This window comes from Tursiops truncatus, chromosome 2 (genome assembly GCF_011762595.2).
Source record: "Tursiops truncatus isolate mTurTru1 chromosome 2, mTurTru1.mat.Y, whole genome shotgun sequence".
Classification (NCBI taxonomy): Eukaryota; Metazoa; Chordata; class Mammalia; order Artiodactyla; family Delphinidae; genus Tursiops; species Tursiops truncatus.
In genome coordinates, this window is record NC_047035.1 from 156,582,363 (window position 1) to 156,607,000 (window position 24,638).

At 42.4% G+C, this 24,638-nt stretch overlaps 1 protein-coding gene across 9 annotated transcripts in view; it reads right to left on the bottom strand.

The window, feature by feature from the left end:
* NUDT5 (nudix hydrolase 5) overlaps nt 1–24,638 on the bottom strand; it is a 39,266-nt gene that overhangs the window by 12,778 nt on the left and 1,850 nt on the right. For 4 of the 9 annotated variants that reach the window (XM_073801559.1, XM_073801554.1, XM_073801555.1 and 1 more), the window contains exons 2-10: nt 15,654–15,734; nt 13,624–13,691; nt 11,192–11,290; nt 9,740–9,789; nt 8,365–8,472; nt 6,846–6,941; nt 6,145–6,246; nt 4,496–4,688; nt 2,165–2,402 (exon numbers count right to left, since the gene is read on the bottom strand). In XM_073801559.1, the coding sequence (XP_073657660.1) occupies nt 4,516–4,688; nt 6,145–6,246; nt 6,846–6,941; nt 8,365–8,472; nt 9,740–9,789; nt 11,192–11,290; nt 13,624–13,691; nt 15,654–15,713 (756 nt within the window). In that variant the 5' untranslated portion in view covers nt 15,714–15,734 and the 3' untranslated portion in view covers nt 2,165–2,402; nt 4,496–4,515. Of the gene's footprint in view, nt 1–2,164; nt 2,403–4,495; nt 4,689–6,144; nt 6,247–6,845; nt 6,942–8,364; nt 8,473–9,739; nt 9,790–11,191; nt 11,291–13,623; nt 13,692–15,653; nt 15,735–16,968; nt 17,955–18,005; nt 18,151–24,638 lie in introns of those variants that run through there. The other 5 variants (XM_073801557.1, XM_073801558.1, XM_073801556.1 and 2 more) reach the window with 5 other exon arrangements.

Below are 24,638 nucleotides of genomic sequence, written 5' to 3' on the forward strand. Positions count from 1 at the left end.
TAGAAAAAAAAATGGTCACAATATCCCAGCCTCCATTTGCTATAGCACAGTTCTTTATAAATGACTCTTTTTTTTGGGGGGGGGGGGGGGCGCTGTGCTGCATGGCTTATGGGATCTTAGCTCCCCGACCAGGAATCCTTCATAGTGAAAACAGAGTCCTAACCACTAAACCGCCAGGGAATTCCCTAATTCATTTTTCAAAGTATGTGCTTTATTGCCCAAAAAGATCAAACTTAATTTTTCAAAGAAGTCCTTCTCATTCATATGGTTTTCTATCGTTGTTTACTTTCTTAGTGCAGGACGTGTATCTTATTTAGCTTAGGATCACAAAGCCAACTAACTTCAGGAGGAAGGCAGAGGAAATACAGGCAGGCAGGAGAGTCGCCATGTCCACTGGAGAGCATCTCCTGAGGGCCTCAGACCACTGTTACCATGGAAATACAACCCAGTGTTACAGCTCTTTTTCCCCAAAGAAGGTGGACATACAGCTTTTAATAATAAACCTTCAAAAAAGCACTAATAAACCTTCAACGTTTAAATACTGATACACTAATAGGGCCAGCCAGTGAAAGCATCCAGACTGCCAGTTCTCAAACTGACCGAATTTCCAAAGCATAACCTTTGATATTTGCAGAGAACATAAACTGCATTAGGCGATGTTCTAGGATTTAGATGTCATTTCTGAACTGCACTCAGGAAAAGAAGAAGGCAGAAAAGACAGGCAGGGGTTACAAATCTCTGTCCTCCATCAGCATTGTGTAGCTTTATCAGTTGGCATGGGGAGTGGTTTTGCAAGAGTTAGAGGCTGTTTGGAGACTAGTTCTGTGTGCTTGAGCCTGTGCATTCTCTGTATGCTTTGGCGTCTCTTGATTTTGATGAAGAGCAGTAACGAGGGCCTTGGGTGCTCAGGGAAGAGGATTACAGTCCCTGGAGAATCATGATGCCCATGATTAAAAATAAGGATTTAAGAGGTACAGGGGAAGGCTACTATTAGAGCAACTAGTTGGGGCTAAATTTTCATAGTATTCACAGGGAGAGTAGACTTCATCTATACAGTTCTCTAGTTGCATGATTCTTTCCATTCTTTTTAGGAAGTACAATATAAAGATCTATTTTTGCTTATAAAAATATCTCTAGGGAAGTCAGTGAACCTGCAGACAAGCAGACTGTACTTGTACTTGTACTTTTTGGCATTAGTCCCCTGATCTTATCTGGCTCTGAGGGGCCTGGCTAACCCCTGGTCCAGGGCTGGAAACATGACTTAGGGGTAGCCAATGAGAACCATCCAGAGACCTCTACACCAAAGAGGCAGTAATCCTGGAGCCCCTGAGGCTACAGAAGTCCACACAACAGCCACGCTCAAGAGGTAAGAAAATGGCCGGTGACATCGGTGGACCTTGAGGATTGGGGGCAGGGGAAGTTTGGGCACGGCATGAGCCGGAAACAATCCATATTTTCCTTTAAAGAAGCTTGTATTGGGTTTCTGGTCCTTGCTAACTGTGCTGGCTATACTCACGGTTTAACACGAAGACAGTGCCCCAAACCATATAAATCTTATTACTATGGGCTTGGTTTTTAGAAACTTCAAGTACTTTTTGAGGTAAGGATAGGAAAAGAGATTCTGAAGTATATACACGTGCTTGAGGGAAGGGCCCTGTATTTTCATTAGCCTCTGAACCTTGGTACGTGAATGAATCGACCGTTTTTCATTACATAAGAGCTGGTCACCCTCCAGTAGTTAGATGGCTATAAGGACACTAGCTAACTGGAAACATTTGCTTATTACGAATGTTATTCTCTTTTATATCCTGTGCTATGCAGATTAATTCCATATAGCAGATAATTAGGAGAGGCCAAGAAAGTCCCTATATAGGTCTGTCTGTTAAAAAAACTCTAATGCTGTAAACGGTTGTTTGCATACCTCACTACATATTTTTCAGTGGGGTTTGGAAGCGTTGACCTAATTGGAATTCAGGGCTATTTTCCTATGAAAATACCGTATCTCCTGGATTAGAGTAGAAAAGTTAACAGCTGAGCTTTCTTTTTTAAAAGCTGGATTAAACATTACCTGCATTTATGTTGTTGTTCTTTAATATTAGCTGTGGAGTCTAGCATTTAAATGAAGTCTATAATCTACCTGTAATTACAATTCCATACCACCACATGCATTCTGTGCTTTTATTTTATGAAAAAAACTAATTTCAAATCTCCATTGAAACTAAGCTGAATACAAAGTCTTAATGAAGGAGGCCTGTGTCCTGGTTACAGAAACAAGGCGACTGTCCTTTGGCCTTAAAACTTCAGGAAGGGCTCTTCAAGCGGCTTCGTGTTTGCATGTTTCAGCGCCAGAGCGTAGGAATAGACTCTGGCGTCCACTGTCAGACGTTCATTAGCTACCAGATCTAGAGGAGGTGAAGAATACAAGTCAGATAATGAAGTTGATAACGGATAATACCCCTTATCAGCCAATCAGTGTTTACTGAGCGGCTACTATGTGCCAGTTCCTGTGCTAGATGCTGGTGGTATAGTGATGAACAAGACGTTTCCTGCCTTCAAGGATCTTACTCTAGCAGAAGAATAAAGGATGTAAAAGCAGGACTACGTTTCCAGCATGAGATTAAGAACAAGAAAAAGTTAAAGACAGAAGAGCACATATACCAGGTGATGATTCTGTGTTTTAAACAGCAAAGCTTTAAGTTTATAGATCCAACTGTTACTTCATAGATTGCTCACTACAGGGCTTTGTTGCGCTGAACTACACAGTGATGATTCATCCATCCTCTCCACTGTCAGGGACACACAGGTTCCATGTGCAAGTTCAGCTGTGTGCTCGGATGGACTGGATGAGGTCTCTGAATCTGACCACAAGGGCCTTTCGTGAGAACTTCTGTTTTACTCAGGTGGAGGCCCCCAGATTTCCAATCTGCCCCTTGTTTCCCAGCCACTTGTTTAGGAACAAGCTCAGAGTCGGTTTGACCCTCAAAGACAGGGTTCTGTCCTGCTCATCTGTGCCAGTAGGTGCTGGGCGAGTGCTAAAAGCTATTCTTCATAGAAAACTGAACTCCACGTGCCTTCCTACTCCTCAAATGGTACGTGTGGAATAAATAATTTGATTACTATACTGTGATGCTAGTAAAGCCAGGAACACTGTTTCTTTGCCCCTCCCTCTTCCTATATATATAGATCCTTCTACCTCCCTATTTTCGCCCCTCTTTTAAGGCTGGAAGGGAAGTTACTGGAAAGGAGAAGGAAGGAATTTTTTTTAAAAGGACATTTTTCTAATACAAAAAATAAAAACAATAGCACATAACCTTCAAGCATTTGTGTGTCACCGTTATCCCATTTAATTTTACTCCTGCCTCCTCAGAGGTAGGGGCTGTCCTACTGTTCCCGTTTAATGAGAAGAGCTAGGAGCCTGTTCTGAGCTGTAACTAACACACGGTTGACTGAGCCTCAATCCAGCCAGGCCTGTTGGCCTCAGAGTTGTGCTGTGACGGGTGGCCGTGGCTCTCCCCGAGTAAACACCTCAAATCACTGCATCTCCTCACGACGAGCACTTCTAACTCTGACCCTGGGATCCTAAGGTGGTTTCTACCTTAGGTCTGGTCTATAAAAAGGTAACGTAGGGATGGAGGCTGTCTGTCTGGGAACCTGAAATCCCAGCAGTTTTTGAAAGATCCCCTTGACTTTTCAAACACAGACGTCAGAAATAAAACTGTACGCCACTGGTACTCACGGGAGGAAGGAAGAGACTGCTCCCAAAGCTTCAGGTCAAACAATGCTTCAAGTTAATTTTTGAAATAAAAACTTAAGAGTATTCAAATTAGGAGATCACCCACTTCTTTGTCATGAGTGACTGGAGACGAACCCAGCTGGCAGAGGAGCCCCTGAAGGCCCTGCCACGTCTTTTGCAGTATCTCCTTGTGTAGGGTTACTGGAGGACATCGGTCCATGGAACCTGACTAATTTTTACAAAGTCCTATGAGATGGGCTGACTGGGAACCACATGTAGCTACATGACAAGTAGTTTACTAAGGGGCACGCTGCTAGTTAGTTCATTATATCAGCTTATCACACTGCGTATATATTAGATGCCTAAACATTTGTTAAAATCTTTAACTTAGACCCCACACAAAGAACCGTCCAACATACTGGCATATTTGAGGATCAGTTAAGAGATTATTTACTATACCTTTGCATGGCAGGGGTTAAAGACTGAAGGTATAGAATAGTTTTGGCTAATCAGCAGGCCTATATCTTGACTGTTCTGTAGAATTAAAAAAGCCCCTAATGAAAGCTTTCACTTGACATGGAATGTTTTGCTCTTATTTTCAAACTCTGTGCCACCTGGAAAGGAAACTTATTATGTAGGTCAACTGCAGTCTTATAACAGTTTCTAGGTATTTGAGTTTAATGAGGAAGAAATAGAATTATATTTAGTACCCCGTTGGTGGGGATGGGGAAAACAGAAAGTGGGGTGATCAAGAATGCTTACCATCAATTCTCTTCAGCAGGTCATTCTTTGGTAAGGAAATCACTTCCACAAATTCTAAACAAACAAAGTGCAAGTGAAAATAAAGCCGGACACCAGGCGAGCCCAACTGAGCAACTCACAATGCCATGGCCGCTCCCGCTGCACCACACGGCACTCAAGGCCAGCCCCCGAGCGGGACACGTACCTCCATCTCCTGAAAACAAACAGAAGGGGGACATCTCAGCAAGGCCCGGAATGGTCAAACGCTGCAAGGCTTTTGTGCAAGACGTTATCAAAAAGGCTATAAGAGTTTAACAGAAACCTGGGTCTCTACTAATTTAATTTATACACGTGGTAAAACAATTCCAACAGTACAAAGTTATTGTTCTCCAAATCAAATGTTTTAATGGCCAAGTTTAAAGCATATTCTGTGATATGCATATATGTATTTTTAAACTTTGTTAAAATATACATAACATAAAATTTACCAATTCAACCATTTTTGAAAGTACAAATTCAGTGGCATTAAATACAGTCACATTGTTGTGCAATCATCAGCACTACGCCATCTCCAGAACTTTTTCATCATCCAAAACAGAAAGGTGGTACCCGCTGAACAAGAATTCCCTATCCTCGGTGACCTCTATTCTACCTTCTGTCTCTATGAATGTAGCGATTTTAGGTATCTCACATTTGTGGAATCACACAACATCTGCCCTCCTGTGTCTGGCTTAATTTCACTGAGCAAGATGTTTTCAAGCTTCATGTATCAGCATGCCTCGTTGCTTTATGGCTGAATCATATTCCATTGTAAGAATAGGCCACATTTTGTTTATCCATCTGTTAATGGACACTTGGGTTGTTGCACCTTTTGGGTATTGTGAATGATGCTGAATGAACATTGGTATCCAATTATCTGTTTGAGGCCCTGCTTTCAGTTCTTCTGGGTATTTACCTAGGAGTGGAATTGCTGGGTCACCTGCTAATTCCATGTTTAACTCTCTGAGGAACTGCCAAACTCTTCATCAGCATGTTATATTCGCTAGTTTGAAAACTGAGCATTTAAAATTAGCTGCAGTGGGAAACTGAACACTGGGAACAACTAAAAGGGACGGGAAATGGAAGACCTCCACTCCAACACATGATTTACGGTGGTGTCTGTGTCACCACCACCTTTTAGTGGGGCTGCGAGAGCACATGGAACCGACAGAGGCATTAAAGCCTCTGAATCCAAACTTGCTAAGAAACGTGGAGCAAAGAATTTCCCCAAAGCTTCACTAAATATGGAACTCAACAAAAACAGTTAACATGGTGCTGTGCTGTAGCACTTCTGCCATTCTTACAATATTGATGGAGACAGAAATCAGAGTGATTTCGAAGATTTTCACTGTTTATGATTTAAGGCCTGTAGTCCTTATTACTAAGCGGGAATAAACTCCATATAGAAGGTATGGAAATGTGTAATTGCACATTTTATATAAAGAAAGCACCAAAATCAATGAAGTGCTAAGAGAAAAATGCTGAAATACATAAGATTAGGAAAATAGCCAAGAGTACCAATGAAGCATCTCTGAAAGACCATTATTCTATTAACAAAAATCAAACTAGCAGCAAGTTAAAAGAAATTTAATACAACGCAACCACTGTAAACGCAGCCAACACGTGCTTACCTGGCTTTGGCTTAGGCCTTACGTTTTCAGCATCGTCTCCATTGATAGTTACGGTTACCATATGTGTGGTACAGTTTGACAAACCTGGATCCATACAGACAGCTGGGGAGAGAAGCAGCAGATCACCTTTCCAGACACTAGTCAGGTGTCATTCGTTTCATCACTTAAATGTCTTTGGAGGAAGAGTGGGCTTGTAACCCATAGTTTATGTAGAAGTTACGCAGGGGAACTGGTTTCTCCTATTCCCTTAGTATACACGCTGTAGGTCTGCAGAACACATGTGTAGTTAGTACTCATATTTTCCCCAGAGTTCCTGAGGAAATTTTGGTAAATCTGAGGGGTTAGATGCGGTAATATCCTTTCACCACATCAAGAAAGTCTTCTAGTGAGGAGCACGGCATACGGACGAGATGAGTACGTAATAAAGCTTAGAATGTGGGAACCCCGAAAGGCACCCTAATCTCATAATTCTTCTCCAACTTCAGCCCTTTTTGCTCAGCCGTGCTCTCATGGGGCAGGGAGGTTCACTCTCAGGTGACCAACCCTCATCAAGGATTTCTCTTCAGTGAATTAGCTAATAAATAAATCCCTGACCATAAAGAACACCCAAAGAATCGTCCCTTTCACATCCAGAACAATCAACTGCTTGGCTAATTTTCAAGAGTTTGTCCCCAAGCACACACATGGGAAGCAGCACGAACCTGGGGAACATTCAGCAACGTCGCCCTTGTAGCCAGTTTCTTCCTCGAGCTCCCGAAGAGCAGCTGCTTCTGGGCTTTCGTTGTCATCGATGAGACCTGCAAGTCCCAGTCATGTGAGAGGTGGGACAGGGAGCCCCCTTCTTCTAACACACAAGTTGCCGAGCTACGTGTGAACAATCAAGCAAGAGGTTTGGGAGAAGTGGGCGTGCAGATAAAACTGATTCCGGTTTTGATCTTTTATAGAAAAATTAAAGACAAAAGAACACCCCTGGGCAGATTTAGTAGGTTCTGTTCCTCGTGTTTAGACCTAGATGTTTTTGTGAGCATCTCAGCATCAAGCTTGTTGTACAGCACGGATCTCCTGGGCGGGTAAGTGGCTTGGTGGTGGCCAACTGGCCCCGGTTTTAGACTAGTCATGTGACTACAGCACAGGAAGCCTGTGCTTTTTTTTGTTTCCTCACATGCGAGTTGGGGACAGTGTTTCCCATCTTGCCTTCCTCCCTCAGGGCCATATGGAGGGCTCTGGAATGCAATGCTAGGATAAACGTCACCTGGGAGGGAGAAGATCGGAAAGGAGGGAAGCAGGGGGGAGGGGACTGTGGGTAACACTAGTTCATTGTGAGGAGGGAGTAAACGGGCCGAGTGGGAGGAGGCCAGCAGCATCGCAGATCCTTTCTCCTGAAAGGAATTTACAGGATGCAAAGAAAAAGTGAAACATGGGCTATTCAATTACTTTTCTGTTGTTTTTTTGGGCCACATCAAGCGGCATGTGGGATCTTAGTTTCCCGACCAGGGATTGAACCTGTGCCCCCTGCAGTGGAAGCTCAGAGTCTTAATCACTGGACCACCAGGGAAGCCCTCAATTACTTTTAAAGTTATTAATTTCTTCAGTGAAATGGCAAGGAAGTGAGAAAGAAAATAAAGCTGTTACTTATGTGTTACTATGGGATGGACTTTGAAAATACAGAACTTAAACCACTAATGATAACTGAGATCTAACCTCTTCAGATGGGAACAAGCCAATTAAGTGCTATAAGGATGCACTGCATTCTAGATACTTCCTGTACAACTGAAAAAATATTCTAGTTGAAATTAAGATGATTTCCTTGGCCTGTATACATACAGGAGGATCATGGTTCTTCCCCATTCACAGTTTCTGGAGTTAAAAGCCAGGCCTAGTTATTACTGTAAATTTGCCAGAGGCAGATCATTAGTGATAGAAAACGAAATACCTTGACAAATTAGGAAAAGCCAATGACTCAAAAGAGGCTAGAAAGAACGCTGCAAAGAGGAGGGCAGGTGGCCTGGAAAGGTGAGCTGTGATACCGCTACGGATTACAGGATCACTGGAGTGTGGCCTGGAGGTGCCTCACTGCAGAAGTGGTTTTGTTTTACTTAAAACCGCATGGACAGATGAAAAGGTGTTCAATGTCTAAGCTCTGCCGTTCTCAGGCTCTGCCCTGGCCCAGTCCAACAGTCCCTGAGGGGCCATTCTATTCCCCAGTGTTCAGTTACTCACCGGCAGGGAATTCTAGGCAGTAGCCCCCCATCGGGGGTCGGAACTGCTTCACCAGAATGATGCATTCATAGTGAAGGGTTCTTTGCAGCACGGGGATGACCGCCACACCTGCCAGCAGGAAATAAAACCAGGAAACCCCAATGAAAGCTCAGGAACGCCAGGAATTTGTTTACAGCAATCTAACTATTGATAAAAGCCCACATTTTAAGAAATGCTGCAGCTGAAATCTGTCTTGTATCTGCCATTAGCAATAGGAAGTTAATTTAAGCTACAATACTGGCAGTTAACTTTGGAAGTTATTCTCATTAAAAAAAAGCAAGGAAAAAATAATCACACTTCCGTATTATTTAATTTTTCTTTTTATAAAAAGCTTGTTTTTATTGCCACAATTTCTTTAAAATAAAATTGAAACTAGAAGTAAAACATTTAGCCCACGGTCCAGGACAAATTTTGGTCTACACGAACCGCTACAGACATCATTTCTCACCCTGCTGCAGCCAGGCCGCTGCCGAAGTTACATTGATCTCTGTGCTCTTCGATTTCCTTTAAGCAATAAATCAAATAAGTTCCAACATTTGTCGTATATGCTAACTAGACTGAACTTCATTGTTTTAGGATAAAAGACCCTTTCTCCCAAGTTTACTTGGGCTTCAAACCAAACCAAAACGAAAAACCACTGGATTCTGGAAAACACAACTGCCCAGGGGGACCATCGGCTCCTCTCGCTTTCCCAGTAGGAAAACACAGCAGCTGCGGCAGCTGCTCCACTTCCAGGAAAAACAGAACACAGAACAAAATGGAAAAAAGGGAAAAACAAGGAAGACTTATTGCCCAACTTCCCCTAGACCAGAGGTGGTTTTCAGGACTTTTTCTGGGATCTTTGCAGGCAAAGCATCCAGGCTGGAAGGGAAAGTGAACTGAATGAACAGTCTTTTCCTAAGTCGTTTCCTCATCAACTTATAAAAGCAAGCAGTCAGAAAGCGCCAAGTCATGCCAAATAAGTTTTCCAAACGAAAGGCTCTCACCCAGATCCTCTGACCAGAACGCAAAAGATTTCTAGAAGTCATAACACATCTAGATACAGTATGTGGCTTCAAATTACACTGACTTAAGTTTGGCCTTAAGTATGATGACATCTTCCCCTCAAAAACACTGTTCTGAGCTTAGGTAACAGGAACCGGAAGTTATTGATAAAGAAAGCTTGATTTAGTTACAGTGTTGCAAAATAGAACACCAGAGTTAAAGATAAAAGATCATACTTGAAGATAACCCTGCTCTGAGGTCTTGGTTACAGTAAAAAACCCTCCTACCCCCAGTCTCCTAGTCCTGTGTGGGACTTCCTTTCGGGAGAGTTCTAACAGGTTTGCACTCATACCATCAGCCGACTGGCCTTTCCTCGTTGTCCGTTTCACAGTTTCCCAAGTTCTGTTCAGGCAGACAAGAAAAAACAAAAGCATTAGCGCTCAAGAGGAGACTTCTTAGGTTTTGGGTGTATAACCAGCACCTTACAGATGCAAAGCATGCAAATGTGCTAAAGATAGCAGCCAGGAACACCACGCAGTAAAGATCTGTATCAAAAAAAGAGCCAACTGTGCTTTCCCACAGCCTCTAAAAATTATCAGAGAAAACCACTGCCTCCCACATCTAACTCTCTACATCTAAACAGAGGGCCTGCTCATCACTTGAGCTGCCTTTCAAATCAGCTTTCAAATCATTTACTCAAAACACTTCTGTTTGGATCATAAATTTGCGTGAGCAGCACAGCGGGCGATCACAGCTTTAAAGGCGATTAAGCAGTCAGTGCAAATCCAGCCCCTGTGCAAATTCCAAATGATATCCTGCATAATGTAAACCATTGAGACGTTTATTTATAGTTTAGATTTTAAAAGCTGTCACCTCAGCTACACAATGTAAGAAAGTAGGACCTTCCTGTTTATTAATTGAGGAATTAATAAATTTAGGTAAGTACTCTGCTTTGCATGCGTGAGATCCTGTCTAAAGGGAAAATGGTCCCTAAAAGAACAAGTGGGGTGAGCGGCTCCTGGTCCCCCCTCACAGCTTTATTCCTGACTAGCTATTTGTTTCAGGGAACCCGGTACTGACAATCCAGTTACTGGAACGACCGTGTTGTTTAAAGGGGGAAGGGCGCATGAGGGAATTTCCTCCTCACTCTTAGCCCTTCAACAGAAAAAAAGCAGCGGTTAGAGATGGGAGTAAAGAAGCAAACAATTTTGGTTTAAAAGAAGGAAGACAGGGCTTCCCTGGTGGCGCAGTGGTTGAGAGTCCGCCTGCTGATGCAGGGCACACGGGTTCGTGCCCCGGTCCGGGAGGATCCCACATGCCGCGGAGCGGCTGCGCCCGTGAGCCATGGCTGCTGAGCCTGCGCTCCGCAACGGGAGAGGCCACAACAGTGAGAGGCCCGCGTACCGCAAAAAAAAAAAAGGAAGACATCTGGATGGCTCCGGAGAAAGAAAGCAAAGCAGCCATATCTGACATCTGTCTCCCTACAGTAAGACTGAGGGTAAGAGGTGCTCCTCGGAGGAAACCTCGTACTTTTTATCTGGTTGTCCTGGAGGCTTGGACCTTGCCACATTTCTATTAAAAAGTGTCAGAATTTAATCTGGTTAAAAAAAAAAAAAACCTTTCGGTAAACTGTAGATCTTTTAGTATTGCACCCAAATTCTGAAGTGCAAATATGTCAAAAATGAACCTGTGAAAATCAACCAGACTACCAGGACGACTCACAGCTGCCCACATTCCTGTTAGTAGCAAGAAGCCAACCAACAAGCCATTCTGATCAGTCAGTAACTCGCAAGTGACGAAACACCTTCTGGCCCAGTTCTCTCTGCTGCCTCCTAGGGTTAGAGTCCTAAAGACTGAAGAAGACAGTGCTGGGAAAAGCACTGAAGGTCCCATCCCCAACACACTAGGAATAAAGGAAGCAAAAAGAGGAGCATCATTATAGTGGTTACGCTGAATTAAATAAGCAGTATGGAGCCATAAAATAGGTACGTATTTATAAGAAACAGTAGAACGAGAGCGCCCCCCGAGAGCTCCAGTCATCTCAGAGGGACTCAGAGAGGAGAGACGTCCATCTGATTGTTGTCTTAAAAGCCTCTTGTAGCTTTAGAATTCTGATTCTCGTTGAGTTACTCCGTTTTTAGTCTTTGTTATAAGGAAAGCCTGTTTTACTTTCTTCCCTCTAGTCAACCAACTCCAAGAGGTAGGCAGGGTGACAGAGGGGGAGCTCAATTCTCTCCTGAATGTCAATACAGGGGCACACAGCCGGCACATCTTTACTCTCCCCAAATCAATTCCATACCCTCTTCCATGAACGAGACAATGGAACAAAGGATTTTCTAGCTGCAACTTAACTGTTCTGTACATGCAATAGTACTGTAAAGTACTGAGATTCATTCTTCAAAGCTTGACATTCAGGTATGCAATGTTAATGTTTCACACAGGCGCTCTCCGGAGGCTGCAGGGCAGCCCTACGTATGGACGGATGCGGAAGACCGTGCTGTAAACAGGCCACACAGTGTGGAGTCTGGGAGACCTGAGGCCACTCCCAACTACTGAAGCAGACTCTCCGGAGGTGAGACCGAATCCTGAGTATTTGGAAACAAATCCCCAAGTGATTCCGAGGCACATCCCTGATGAAGAAGTGCTGGAAGGAAGAGAGGACAGGGGCAGGTGCACAGCCACATGGGCCCCAACCAACACGTACTCTTCACACTAACTAGTGTTAAGGGCTCTATTTTGTGTTATAAACTTAACTCTACAGGAAGGAGAACGAAGCTGTGTCATGGTAGGTTAGGCTCTAAGCTCTGGCTACGTTTTCACAAGTGTAAGTATGTGTGCACCTGTCGTGTTCCCCAAGTCTCGGGCCTCACCACACCCAGCTCACTGCACGTAACAGGTACCCCCTCCCACTCTGTGGACGGGGCGTAGTGTGTGTTAAACCAGTTAGCTTTCTTACTTTGGGTTTACCCAAAGTAAGCTTTCTTAGATTTTAAAAGCTGTCACTTCAGCTACATAATGTAAGAAAGTAGGACCTTCCTGTTTATTAATTGAGGAATTAATAAATTTAGCTTTCTTACTTTGGGTTTACCAGTGCTATGAATATCTTAATGTTCCCCATGGCTCTCCAACATTGAACCTTATTACTGTTTTTTGCTACTTTAGTAGGTATAGTCAAAAGTTGTTTAAATCACTGGCAAGTCCATGTACTTTCACACTGACGATAGATGTATTTATTTCCTTACGAAGAAACTTTATTCTCATTTGATCACTTAGCAAATAGAGTTTTTATGTTAATGAATTTATATCATATAACCTGGATACTAAATTTAGTTACATTTTCCTATCTTCTCATTCTGTTTTACTCCTTTTTTGTATTTCATATGTAAACGTTTAGCACATTTTTTTCTTTTATAATATACAGAATTACTAAACAGAAAAGTTGGAAAATAGAAGAAAAAGGCTAGTCACATAGCTGCCATTAATATTTTGCTACAGTTTTCCTTCTAGCCTTTTCTTACACATTATTTGGCAGGGTTTAAAAACCATATATCCAATATCCTATTTTGTTACCAGCTTATTAGCTTTTCTGATACTGCTGGGTTGTCTTCGTGATCTGCTGTGGAGACGGCTGCTTAGATTTTGACAAATGAATACACTGTAACAATTATTTCTCTATTTTTAAGATGTTGAGGTGAATTTCAATTTATTTGTCTTTTAAATTTATGATGAACATTTTTCATGCATAAATCTGATCCCAAATAGTTTTCTCAGCATAGTCTCAGACACCGCGGGCGCCAGGCCCCAGGAACTCCCTCCTGGCCCTCACCCACATACGTCTTTATGGCGACTGGTACACAGTGTGAAATGCTTTACAAAACTTTTTCCCCCCCAATTTTCATTTCCGTGAGCAAGGTGTAAGCCTGTAAGTTTTACCTCAAACCCAGTAGCAATTTCTCCTAAATTCTAATTCAGAGACAAAAACTGGTTTAATAGAAGGAAGTCACCTGTACTGTTAATTATTCTGCTGCTTTATTAGCCTAAATTAGGCTTGGCCCAAAAGGTTTAGGTTCACCCTAATCTACTTGGGAGAATGGTGTTAAAACAGCTTAACTAGATTCTTTACTTAAGACAGAGTTTACAGTGAGGAAAATATCAAAGTTTATGCTAAACACTAAATAGAGACCCTGAGAACCCAAATCCTCAGCATTTTACAAAAAGAAGAAAAAAATACTTTACCTTGTTTTACCAGTAGGATCTCTGTAAGTTGTTCTTTCAAGCTTGACCCATTTTCCTTCTGAAATTAACTAAAAGATCAGATAGTAAGTTGGGAAACTTTCAAGCTGAGCTGTTTTTTATTTAGTTATTTTTCCTTTCAAACTTTTTGTGGCTCTCAATGATCACGCTTCCCTCCCCAAAATTTGTGTCCAAGTTTTCTTTGTGTCTAAAGAACTGAAAGTTGTTTTTCTGATGGTGGGCCTGCTGTCCTGTGGAGTTTTGGAGGTAGGACTGAAGAGGTGAAAAGAAATGAGAGTTGACAAATTCTTGGGAGAGGGGAGGACGGGGGTACCTAGAAGGGAGCATGAGGGAGGGAGGGAGGGGTTTCTTGGGATGCTCCTAACCGTCTCTCCTCTGATCTGGGTGCCAGTCACGTGTGTGTGTTTAGGATGTGAAAACTCAGTGGCATCTGACTGTCAATGACTACACAGCAAAGCTGAATACAGGGATACCACGGCCAATGACTACATTTCCCATGACACATGGGTTTACCACCCAGTCTGAGGGGCACCCAGCATCGTTTTGCCTGGATGCCAAGGTTAGGTTACCAGGACTAACTTACCTACAGACTATACTGACTGAGCACAAAGGTGCACTGTGTACATAAAGCAGTAAGTAGCTTTTTTCTTACTATTCTATCTGTCACTTGTCGCCAGCAGCAACCTAATAATTATCAGCAGATCTGTTCACAGATAACACAGAAAGATTTTTAAATCAAAAAGAATTCCAGGGCTTCCCTGGTGGCGCAGTGGTTGAGAATCTGCCTGACAATGCAGGGGACACGGGTTCGAGCCCTGGTCTGGGAAGATCCCACATGCCGCGGAGCAACTAGGCCGTGAGCCACAATTACTGAGCCTGCGCGTCTGGAGCCTGTGCTCCGCAACAAGAGAGGCCGCGATAGTGAGAGGCCCGCGCACCACGATGAAGAGTGGCCCCCGCTTGCCGCAACTAGAGAAAGCCCTCACACAGAAACGAAGACCCAACACAGCCATAAATAAATAAATAAAATTAAAAAAAAAAAAAAAAAAAGAATTCCAGAAAGGTGTCAAGCTCAGAGTTCCAAAGATGAAGGATTTAAAGTTTATCCACTACAATGGTTCCTGTAGGAAGAGACTTTTTAAAAGGTAAACTGGATAACACACAAGACATACATTAGTTCTGGAATTTAGACCACAACTAACAACTTAGGTTTTTATTCTTCTTAAACACACATATTGAGACCACAAATATCTAACCAAGATGTGATACCTAGGGATGAAATGTCTAAGCCCTAAAACTCACAAGATTTATTCTTCTACCCAGAGAAACTTTTAATAAAAATTGAAACAATAAGGTCCTACTGTATAGCACAGGTAACTATATTCAATGTCCTGGGATAAACCATACTGGAAGAGAACATAAAAGAGAATGTATATATGTGTATTACTGAGTCGCTTTGCTGTAAGCAGAAATTAACACAACACTGTAAATCAACTCTACTCCAATAAAAAATAAATGAAAAAAATAAAAATTGAGAATTTTAAAAATCAACAGTCAAAACTCACTTTAAAAACAGCCTCAATTTCGCTAATACATATAATTAAGAATGATACACCACTGCTCCCACACAAGAGCAAAATGCCCGAGTCCTAAAAAGGGAGCGGGAACAGTGTTTAAAACCTGTCTTAAAGAATGAAAAACAGGGGCTTCCCTGGAGGCGCAGTGGTTGAGAGTCCGCCTGCTGATGCAGGGGACACGGGTTCGTGACCCGGTCCGGGAGGATCCCACATGCCGCAGAGCGGCTGGGCCCGTGAGCCATGGCCGCTGAGTCTGCGCGTCCGGAGCCTGTGCTCCGTAACGGGAGAGGCCACAACAGTGAGAGGCCCACGTACCGCAAAAAAAAAAAAAAAAAGAATGAAAAGCAATCATTTGAAACAGCAAATAGTCTATACATTTCTTTTAAACTCAGCTTAATATGGCGAAGGAGAAGGGAAGTAAAAATCAATGTATACCTCCTCTGAAATAATAGACTGCTTGGTATTTTGAGAATCTGCTGGTTCTTGTTGCTCCATTTTCACTTTATAGTCCCCAGGCTGTAAGAGAATGAGATGTGTTTAGGCTACATTAATTTTTCTGAATTACACATTTGTCCATAGGTCACTGGTCAAAGTACTTAAATGGCGGAAAAACTTGTGTCATCAAAGCTTGAGTTTCTCACGTGAAGACTGGGGAGAGCTGCCCCAGGTGGAACAGGAAACGCAAGGCCTCGGAAACGCCAGGAAAGAACAGAAAGCGTCCTGGTGAGACCGACCCACACCCTGCTATGCATAGACCTGGCCCTTAGACACAGCCTGAGATCTCCTGACTCCACCTTTAAAATGCTTTCCACGGGGAAACAGTACAAAGATTGTACACCATTCCCAACGCCCGCCCCTCAACTGCTGTCCCTTATCAACGCTTATCAGCGAAACTTTGAGTTGTTGGCTGGCTGCTTCTCCCTCCCCTTTGTGTGTGTGTGTGTGTGTGTGTGTGTGTGTGTGTGTGTGTGTGTGTGTGTGAAATGGATATACTATTCTAATAATTTAAAACTGAACAGTTCAGTGGTCCATTCAAAGTTTTAACGTGTCAACGTAACAACTGCACATAATGAGTTAACTAGAAGCAAGATTTGTTAGGAAAGGGCAGGCCCCATCCCGGGTGCCATGGGCTACTACTTTCTCCTGGCATATTCCCTCAATTCTGTACCCTGAATGTCTGAACATCTTTTTTCTACCCTCAAAGTTGATTGATAATCTGGCTGCATATACAATTATGAGCTGAAAATCATTTTCTGTCAGCAGTTTGGAGACACTGTTCAGGGTCTTGCTTCTAAGAAGCAAACTGGGGCTTCCCTGGTGGTGCTACAGTGGTTAAGAATCCGCCTGCCAGTGCATGGGACACGGGTTTGAGCCCTGGTCCAGGAGGATCCCACATGCCGTGGAGCAACTAAGCCCGTGCGCCACAACTACTGAGCCTGCGCTCTAGAGCCCGTGAGCCACAACTGCTGAAGCCCGCGTGCCTGGAGCCCGTGCTCCGCAACAAGGGAAGCCACCGCAATGAGAGGCCTGCGCACGATAGCGAAGAGTAGCCCCTGCTCACCGCAAGTAGAGAAAGCCCACGCGCAGCAACGAAGACCCAATGCAGCCAAAAATAAATAAAATAAATAAATTTATACACATATATATATAAAAAGCAAACTGGCTACTGCTAAGAAATTTGGAGTCACTCTGATTCTAGATCCTTTCCAAGTGACCGGTGTTCTTTCTCTGGAAACCTGCAGTTACTTACATCTTCACGGTGATGTTGGTGTTATTTTAGGGGATTCAAGTGGGTCCTTTCAATCTGGAAACTTCATTCTGTGCCTCCTCAACTATTTCACTGATAATTTCCTCCCCTCTGTTTTCTCTCTTCTCTCTTTCAGGAAATAATACTTAGCTGTTGGACTTCCTGAATCGGTCCTCTGTCTTGTCTTTTTCATTCCTATTTTCTGTTTCCTTGCTATTTTATCTACATTTCTCAGTGTCTATTCCAACCCTTCACTACCCTAAAGTTCCACAGTTCCTAACCTACCCCAGCTCCAAACTTTAGCTCCAGGGAAAATAGAAACCATCAAACAACAACTCTCTTACCAACCATCTTAGAAGGAAAAGTGTCTGCTCTGTTTCTTCTGGGACCTAAAGTGATAATTAAACAGCAAGTTTCCCTAAAACACAACCAACAAAACTTAAATAAACCTTCTCATAATCCTGTTCTCTGCTCCAACCTTGCAGGACTTCTTGAAAGACCAGATGACACTACTGTGTATCTTTACTCAGGCCATCAATATCTAGTCCCACACGTCATCCGCAAGCTGGAAATACAAGTACCTCCGATCCCTAAACTCCTTTACCAACCATAACTCATCCATCGCAAGTCCTCGAAATTTACCTCTAACACTTTCTGAAAGTGTCCTACCCCTACTATCCCTGCTCTGGTTAAAAACCTTAATGTCTCCCACTTGGGATGAAATGATTTCCAAAACTATCTCCCAGACACTAGATTTTTGTTTACATTATCCAACTTTCAACATTGCTCACAGTTATGTTACTATAAAAACTCCCTAAAATCACTGACACATAAATGAATGAAGGAAAAGAGTGCAACTGGCTGGCTAAGTCTAGAGAGCCAACCTGTTTCTAAGAATCAGGTTGGTGTGGGGCCTGCTTAGGCTTGTTCTGAAGAAGAGTTCCTCGTCTACTGGTCTTTATCTAATTAAGTTAAACTCAATTTCAAAATTACCTTGGCACAAAGTTAAAAAATTCACACTTTCTGATTTCAAAACTTACTGTAGGGCTTCCCTGGTGGTGCAGTGGTTGAGAATCTGCCTGCCGATGCAGGGGACGCGGGTTCGTGCCCTGGTCCGGGAAGATCCCACAGCCGCAGAGTGGCTGGGCCCGTGAGCCATGGCTGCTGGGCCTGCGCGTCCGGAGCCTGTGCTCCGCAACGGGAGAGGCCACAACAGTGAGAGGCCCACGTACCGCAAAAAAAAAAAAAAAAAAAAAAAAAGCCACAGTAATCAAGATGGTGTGGGTACTGGCACAAGCATAGGCTACATATAGATGGACAGAATTGAGAGTCCAGAATTAAACCCATAGATGTACAGTGAACTGATTTTCAACAAGAGGGCCAAGAGAATTTTGGAGGAAAAGAACAGTCTTTTTAACAAATTGTTCTGGGACTAGATATACACATAGATAAGAATAAAAATGAACCTTTACCTAATACCATCTATAAAAATTAACTCAAAATGGATCAAAGCCCTCATTGTAAGAGCGAAAATTATAAAACTCTGTGAAGAAAACATAACTTTAAGTCTTCATGATCTTGGGTTAGTCAGTTGTCTCTTAGATACGACACCTAAAGCTCAAGTGACCGAAGAAAAAACAGATAAACTGCATTTCATCAGAGTGTAAAACTTTTGTGCTTCAAAGGATACCATCAAGATAGTAGAAAGACAACCCACAGAATGGGGAAAAAGTTTGCAAATCTGATATAAGACTTGTATGTGAAATATGTAAAAAACTCTTACAACACAATAATTAAAAGACAAATAGCCTAATTTAAAATAGGCAAAGGATCTGAACAGACATTTCTCCAAAGAAGTGTATACAAATGGCCAATAAGCACATGAAAATATGCTCAACGTCATTAGCCATCAGGGAAATGTAAATCAGCACCACAATGAGATACCCCTTCACTCCCGCTATGATGATTATAATAAAAGAGATAATAACAAGTGTTGGTGAGGATGTGAAGAAACTAGGACCCTAATATATTGCAGTTCCTTAGAAGGTTAACCACAGAGTTCCCATATGACCCAATAATTTCACTCATAGGTATATAACCAAGAGAAATGACACACAGGCTCACGCAAAAACTTGTACACAAATGTTCACAGCAGTATTATTCATAATAGCTCGAGTGGAAACAACGTAAATATCTATCAATTGATGAATAAATAAAATGTAGTGATTCCATACAGCAGACAATTATTCAGCCATAAAAAGGAATGACGTACTGATACATGCTACAACATGGATGAACCTTGGAAACACGCTAAATGAAAGAAGCCAGCCACAGAAGGCCAAATATTGTATGATTCCATTTATATGAAATACCCAGAAGAGACACATCCATAACACAGCAAGCAGGTTTGTGGTTCCCAGGTGACTGGGGGAGGGAAGGACTAGGGTATGGCATTCCTTTGGATGAAAATGTTCTGGAACTAAATAGTGATGATGGTGGCACATCTTGTGAATACACAAAACCTTCTGAATTTTATAATCACGAAGGTGAACTTTATGGTCTGTGAATTACATCTCAATTAACCACCACCATTGCAGTCTTAAAATTCCCAACAGCTAAGTGTGTAGGATAGTTGGGTTATTGACTGTCACCCTGGGTCCAAAGGCTGACAAAGCCCGGAAGACCAGTTTGCAGAGTTCTGCTCTGGACTCCACAACACTGCGTTGCTAAACCACGCAACCATTTTACTGTCCGCTCGGTGCGCATTTTGTCTGATGCTCAGTACGTATTTATGCTGTATTATTAAAACATTATGAACACCGTTGCTTGCACATTATTTTGTGGGCCAACTCAGGAATTACTCTGGCAAAGAAGCGAAATTTGAGGCCTGAGGTGAGGAAAGATGACTATATGCTAAAGAAATAAAAATACCCACTTAATGAGGATGAGAGAAAGAAATGCCTGTACATCTTCACACTCACTGAAGCAGAGTGAAGGGGGGAGAAGGGTGCTAATCTATACAGAGTGATCAGGAAAGGCCTCTTTAATTCGGTGACAGTTGAACAGAGGCATGAAAGTAATAAAGTAGTAAGCTACACGTACGTTTACATACTTAGAGACAGCATATGAATTATACGCATACAGCATAAGAAAACAGGCAGCTATTCCTTTGAAAGTACCCCAGACGGTAATTTATTAGGTAAACTTTTAACTGGCATTGGTTTACATCAGACAAACAGTTGACATTATTACAGGCAATCACAGTAGAGTGCTGCCCCAGATGAAAACGAACCATAGGTTAGTTACATAAACGGCTGGCTGCCCGTCTCCACCTGAGTGTTCTACATCCAGAGAAAAGAACTTTATCCACCTAGATTTTTATCTTCTAGATTTCCATTCCCTTCTATTAACAACATATACATCAGAGAAGGAAAGTTTCCTCCACTTCTAGTTCTGACATTTAAGAGAAAGTAACTCTCAGGCAACCAAGCAACCCCATTTAGTGCACAATATAGAATCTGTCCAGAACGGTACAAAACACTCGGATTAAGTCAAAATTTCTACCTCCTTTAAAATGACGTTCCGACTCAAACTTCTTTTTTTTTTTAAACATCTTTATTGGAGTATAATTGCTCTACAATTGTGTGTTAGCCTCTGCTCTACAACGAAGTGAATCAGCCATACACATACATATATCCCCATATCTCCTCCCTCTTGCGTCTCCCTCCCATTCTCCCTATCCCACCCCTCTAGGTAGACACAAAGCACCGAGCTGATCTCCCTGTCTGACACAAACTTCTTAAAAGCAGAGAACTGCAGTCCTTAAAGGTACACGTGCCACCAGAAGAGCAGATGGGCAGAGCAAGATAACCTCTACTTTCCTCTATGAAAAGATTCATAATCTGGATTCCCAGGAGACAAAATGTCAGTAACACCTAATTTCGAACAAGAGGTCCTCCTACGACCCCCATGTGAGTATCTTTAGGGGCAAAGGGGCATCTAGTTCCTTCAGATTTACACGACACTTTAAGGCATTTATGTTATCTGCTGGGTCCCCTAATGTTTCTCTTTACAGCTGCCCTCAGATTTTCAAAGGGATTGTTCGTGGGCTAAAAAGGTGAAAAAGCCCTATTCTGAAGGATGGTTCCCCATCCACCCCTCTTCATCTAAATTAGCTAAACTCAAGTACAAAACAGTCCCAGTAATCAAAAATCGACCCTCAGTTGGCAAATGCTAAACTATTTATAAGCAGTTGTTTCAAACAGACTGTATTTTAAAATGTTTAAGCTAAACTGTTAGAGGTCTAGAAAAACAAAAAACAAGCTCCAGACATAAATTACAAAAAAAGAAAGAAAAGAGTGGCTAACAGGGCTGGGCCTCTCGAGGGTAATTACTTGGAATGCAATCAGCCCCAAGGGTGAAGAGTATTCTCTGGTAATCTATGAACTGTGTTAAAAACAAAAATGGGATTAAAGAGTGATTTCAGAAGTCTATTCTTTACCACGCGATTCCCAAAATGTTCAGGATTGTGCAAGCACGTCAAAAGTATTACTGAAACAGAAAAAGAACATTATTCTTAGCACCATTTCAGAAACAGAAGCTAAATAGTGCGGTGTGGGGCTGGTCACCAGCGCAGCTCTTCAGAGACCACACAGCTCTCCACGCCCGGCTGCATGCTTGTCTCCAACACCACTGTGACACAGCTTTCCTAAGCCAACCCCATGCTATTTCGAGATTTAAAAGTAAAATTTAATTTGGGCTTCCCTGGTGGCGCAGTGGTTGAGAGTCCGCCTGCCAATAAAGGGGACACGGGTTCGTGCCCTGGTCCGGGAAGATCCCACATGCCGCGGAGCGGCTGGGCTCGTGAGCCATGGCCGCTGAGCCTGCGCGTCCGGAGCCTGTGCTCTGCAACGGGAGAGGCCACAACAGTGAGAGGCCCGCGTACAGCAAAAGAAAAAAAAAAAAAAAATGTTATCCACTTCGTTAGCTAGAACTTAAGGTCATCTACATTTTGCTAATAGGTGTATGTTATACGTAAAAACCCCACAAAAACCCCCATGTACATAACGCTGAGTGTTCTAATTCACATAATCTGTTTTAACCTACTTTGGTTTGAGCAGAGAAGGTCTATGATGTGTCAGATGTGTGATTTTTCCAGGGCACAAAAAACTCCAGTGAAGGAAAATGTCACAGGATTCTTTGAATTCCTGTACAGTGTCGGGCAGCAGCGTCTAACTAGCTTTGTGAGCGTGGGCAGTTCAAAAGTTCAAGTATACAGCAAGTGCAAAGTGACCACTATTCCTGCCCTGGGGACCTTATATGTAAATAACCAGAAGGGCAAATGCCTGCTAGAAAGATAATGCAATACCAGGGTTTTTTAAATGAGGCACAAATCACATCCACTTGGGAGGCAGGGAAAATAGAAAAGACTTTTAAAAAGCTACTATTAAAAGGTAGTTTGATACTAAGATATGATTTAGAGACCAAAAAGGCAGGGCAAGCATTCTGAGTAGAAGGAACCACATGAACAAAAGCAGAGATACTAACTGGGGGAAGGGTTGAGAAATCACAGGAGAGGCAAGCCCTGAGGCTCTCAACTTTTCCCTCCCTATGCCCTCCAAAACAAACAAACAAAACCAAACAAACCCCACATATAATGGATGATATTAACAAACACATTTCCAAAGGCTTACACAGATTCGGCTGGATGCCCGCCCCTTTCCCCCAAATTTGCTGGCAAACAAAGCACTCAACAACCTTAACCAGCAGGCCACAAACTCCTGCTGCTAGGCACGTTCCTCTTGGGTTTAGCACTTACAATTCTCCACTGAAGGGAGGAAGATAAAAGATCACATTTTCACAAACTTGTGTATTTGAGTATTAGGAACAACAGCTGGATTAAAGTTAAGTGGGAGTAAGATTCAAGAAGTTAAACTGAGAACCGCAAAAGTCAGGCTGTAGGGTTTGCGCCCAGGCTCTCATCATTCACGTATTGTGATACCTGAGTCCCTGCAGCTTGCTGAGCTTGCAAAGTGAAGCAAAAATCAGAGCGAGAAATCACACATTGGTTAATCTCTCCCAGCTAACAGCTGAGTATTGTAAACACCATCTATACTCAACCAAAGATGTAGGAGCTCAAATCGTAAGCCAAAACTTCTGATTGACAAATGAAGGTCAGGCAGTTGGAACAGTTTAATAATTGAATAGAGAAATCAACAAGGCAACTTGAAAGAAATTAAGTGGGAGATCAATTTTTGCAAAAAATAACGATTGTGTTGTTAACAGGAATGTCTAAAATGCTATTCTACATTCTTTCAGAAAAATTACACAGAAAAGCCACTTGATTTATAATGAACCAAGTACCATTAGTTTTGTTATATTTCATAATCTTGGTTAAAATCATAAAGCTTCAAAAATTTTAGTTTTTTTAAAGATAATATTTTGATCAGTCTTCTTTTGTACCATCTATGGTACATCAAATGGATTAACTTTAAGCGAGCTTTTCTTTGTTGACAATTAACCTCACATAACTTCCTGCAGTTACTTTGTCAATGATGCAAAGCCACTGAAAGCTTTCTTCTTTCTTTTCTTTTCTTGTAGGTGTAGGGGTTGGATGGGCAGGGAGGGACTGACATTTTACTGAAATTATACTTGGTGATTTATAATCATTAACCAAGTGATTTACAATCATTACCTTTAGTTCTGGTTGAGCAAGAGTGAACTGATTGTAATTACCCCTTGGAAAAGTTAACTGGTTACAGCTACAGAGTAACAAGACCAGTAAAGAACCTCTTCATAATTGCCCAGGAAAGAGATAACACAGGTTTGGACGAGGGTGGACCAGGAGCAAGCAGATTTAATTCCCTGCAGATGAGACTTTTTTACTTTTCCTAAAACAGTTTCTGGGGAAGGGGTTTCCAAAGCTAATTCCAAGAAGGAGATGATCTTAAAGAAAACTGGGAGAAAGGGGTGGTGCAGTGTTCAAACTTGGAAACACTGAGTTTGAGATGTCGGTAAGATATCCCAAGGGGAGAAAACCAACAGGCAGTTGGAAACACTAATCTACAATATTAATTATATTATGGATTCAGAGAAGGAAATGTTTCTTCATTATTTAATTTGGAATTGCTCAATTACCCCCTATCACTTTGGTTACAGATATTTTTCGGCCCTCACGAGAAAAAGCAACTATTTCCACTGTTGTAAAGGTTTCATTGAAGAAACTTGATTAATATAAACAGTTGATGGCTAAATGAAGAAAAGGTAAACATGGTGGCTAATAAATAATGAAAGCGGGGCTTCCATGGTGGCGCAGTGGTTGACAGTCCACCTGCCGATGCAGGGGACACGGGTTCATACCCCGGTCTGGGAAGATCCCGCATGCCGCGGAGCGGCTGGGCCCGTGACCCATGGCCGCTGAGCCTGTGTGTCCGGAGCCTGTGCTCCGCAGCAGGAGAGGCCACAGCAGTGAGAGGCCCGCGTACCGCAAAAAAAAAAAAAAAAAAAGAAAGCGAATTTAGCTGTACCCATTCAAAATACTGGAGTGTCTGTTTGTAATATCAATTTATTCGATGCTGGTTAAATGTGTAACAAGTTACTTAAAATCAGCTGTGAGTAATACTAAAATGTCAGCACTTCTAAAGTATATAGCCTGAATAAAAGACATCTGCATC